At 46.6% G+C, this 1,604-nt stretch overlaps 1 protein-coding gene across 2 annotated transcripts; it reads right to left on the bottom strand.

Annotated features, from left to right (window-relative positions):
* Positions 1-564: 564 nt before the first annotated feature.
* Positions 565-1,098, bottom strand: LOC128582225 (NEDD8-conjugating enzyme UBE2F-like). Of its 2 annotated transcripts, XM_053585917.1 has the most exons (2): positions 976-1,098; positions 565-879 (listed from the first exon to the last, which is right to left on the bottom strand). In XM_053585917.1, the coding sequence occupies exons 1-2, from the start codon at positions 1,096-1,098 to the stop codon at positions 565-567; spliced, it is 438 nt and encodes a 145-aa protein (XP_053441892.1). The 2 variants fall into 2 exon arrangements, with proteins under 2 accessions (XP_053441892.1, XP_053441891.1); XM_053585916.1 differs by having other exon boundaries at positions 565-1,098.
* Between the last annotated feature and the right edge of the window lie 506 nt (positions 1,099-1,604).

Here is a 1,604-nt window from a genome sequence, read left to right as displayed (position 1 = left end):
AAATAAAATATGCATTTCATTAAGAGATCTACAGTGGACGACTCTATGCATTCTGGAAAGCTTCACAACACCTAGGCAGGGCCAACATTCGTGAAAGGAGCTAAGAGAATTTGCATCCAATCACAGTTTGTAGCGGGTTTCTTATTGCCAATCTGCAAGTTACACTGAACACATCACTAGCGTCACTTAGGCAGGATACCAATTTTGTTTGGGGAAAGGGTAAGCAAGCTCTAGCCTCAATTTTGAGTTCATTACAACTTCTCAAGAATTTCACCAGCCACCTATTATAGTACAATTTCAAAAATGTAAACATGTTAAGGTAAGCAGACAACTCTTTAGAAGCCCAGACATGTGTTCTTGCTGGGTTTACGTTGAACTCTCCATCTACAATGGGCAGTCATGAAGATGATCTCCTTCAGACAACATGGTCACAGGGCTGGGACAATCCAGAGGGGCTGGGGGAGCGGAGGGGCCACCTCTTTCTGCTTCACATTGGAGACAAGCTGCATCCAGTCTGTGGGTCTGCAGCGCCCCCTTCATCATCTGGCAGAATGCTTGATGTAGTCATCCACTTTGTTCCAGAAGTCCTCCTTTGTCCCGCAGGTGATGCTCTGCAGCCTCAGTGTTCAGTGGGTCATCAAAATTCAAAAAGATCAGTAAACAAAGAGTTAATCCCCAGACAACATCCTTCAGTGTCCGTGTGGGAGCCCAGCCAGTGCTGTCGATCGAGTGTTCTCTCAGTAAACTTAGGCAAATTTCACCTGTCTCTGTGATGTTGGGGTGCCAGGTCCTGGTCAAGCATTTCACCTCGGGAGGCATCATGTTGTACACATTGAGGACTTCAGTTTCACCCTGCAACTTTCTACCCTGGTAGTAAGCCTCATCTGGGGCTACAGTTAGTTGAAAGCAATGAAGCTTGTTTGGATCAGGAAAATGCACTTTACATGGACAAGGTAAATTAGCTTCAAGTTCTGCAACCTCCTTAACAAGCAACTTGTCTCTCACAGAAACCCTCCCAGTGGAGTCAGACGCTGTGGCTGATGTCCGGGACCCTTTGAGACCATCATCGTGCTTTACTTTGCTTGCCAGCGTTAGCATTACTGCTGCCTTTACCCTGGGCGCCCGCAGACAGGCAAGGCTGGCCCGGCCCCCAACACCATGCCCAGCCTGGGTGGCGGTGGTAGGACACGGCCCCTCACAGCCACACCGGCTCCAGGCAGCGGGCAACTGTGATTACTCTTTATTTTTATTTTTATTTTATTTTTTATTGTTAAATCATTGCTGTGTACATTAGTGCAATCGCCTGTACCCATTCTAAGATGCACCATAGATGTGGCCCCAACATTACCCCCCCTCCACCAAAACCTCCCCCCTCCCTTCCCCTTCCTTGGCCCTTTCCCCATGTCTTGTGCTATAGTTGGGTTATAGTCTTCATGTGAAAGCTATAATTTAGCTTCATAGTAGGGCTGAGTACATTGGATACTTTTTCTTCCATTCCTGAGATACTTTGCTAAGAAGAATATGTTCCAGCTCCATCTATGTAAACATGAAAGAGGTAAAGTCTCCATCTTTCTTTAAGCCTGCATAGTATTCCATGGTATACA

The sequence above is a fragment of the Nycticebus coucang genome, chromosome 3 (genome assembly GCF_027406575.1).
Source record: "Nycticebus coucang isolate mNycCou1 chromosome 3, mNycCou1.pri, whole genome shotgun sequence".
Lineage (NCBI taxonomy): Eukaryota > Metazoa > Chordata > Mammalia > Primates > Lorisidae > Nycticebus > Nycticebus coucang.
The sequence above is the reverse complement of the archived record's forward strand: the minus strand, read 5'-3'. Positions and strand labels throughout refer to the sequence as shown.

Excerpts from the sequence above, each read along its gene's own strand:
- LOC128582225 (XM_053585916.1), bottom strand. The coding sequence starts at position 1,098 with ATGCTAACGCTGGCAAGCAAAGTAAAGCACGATGATGGTCTCAAAGGG.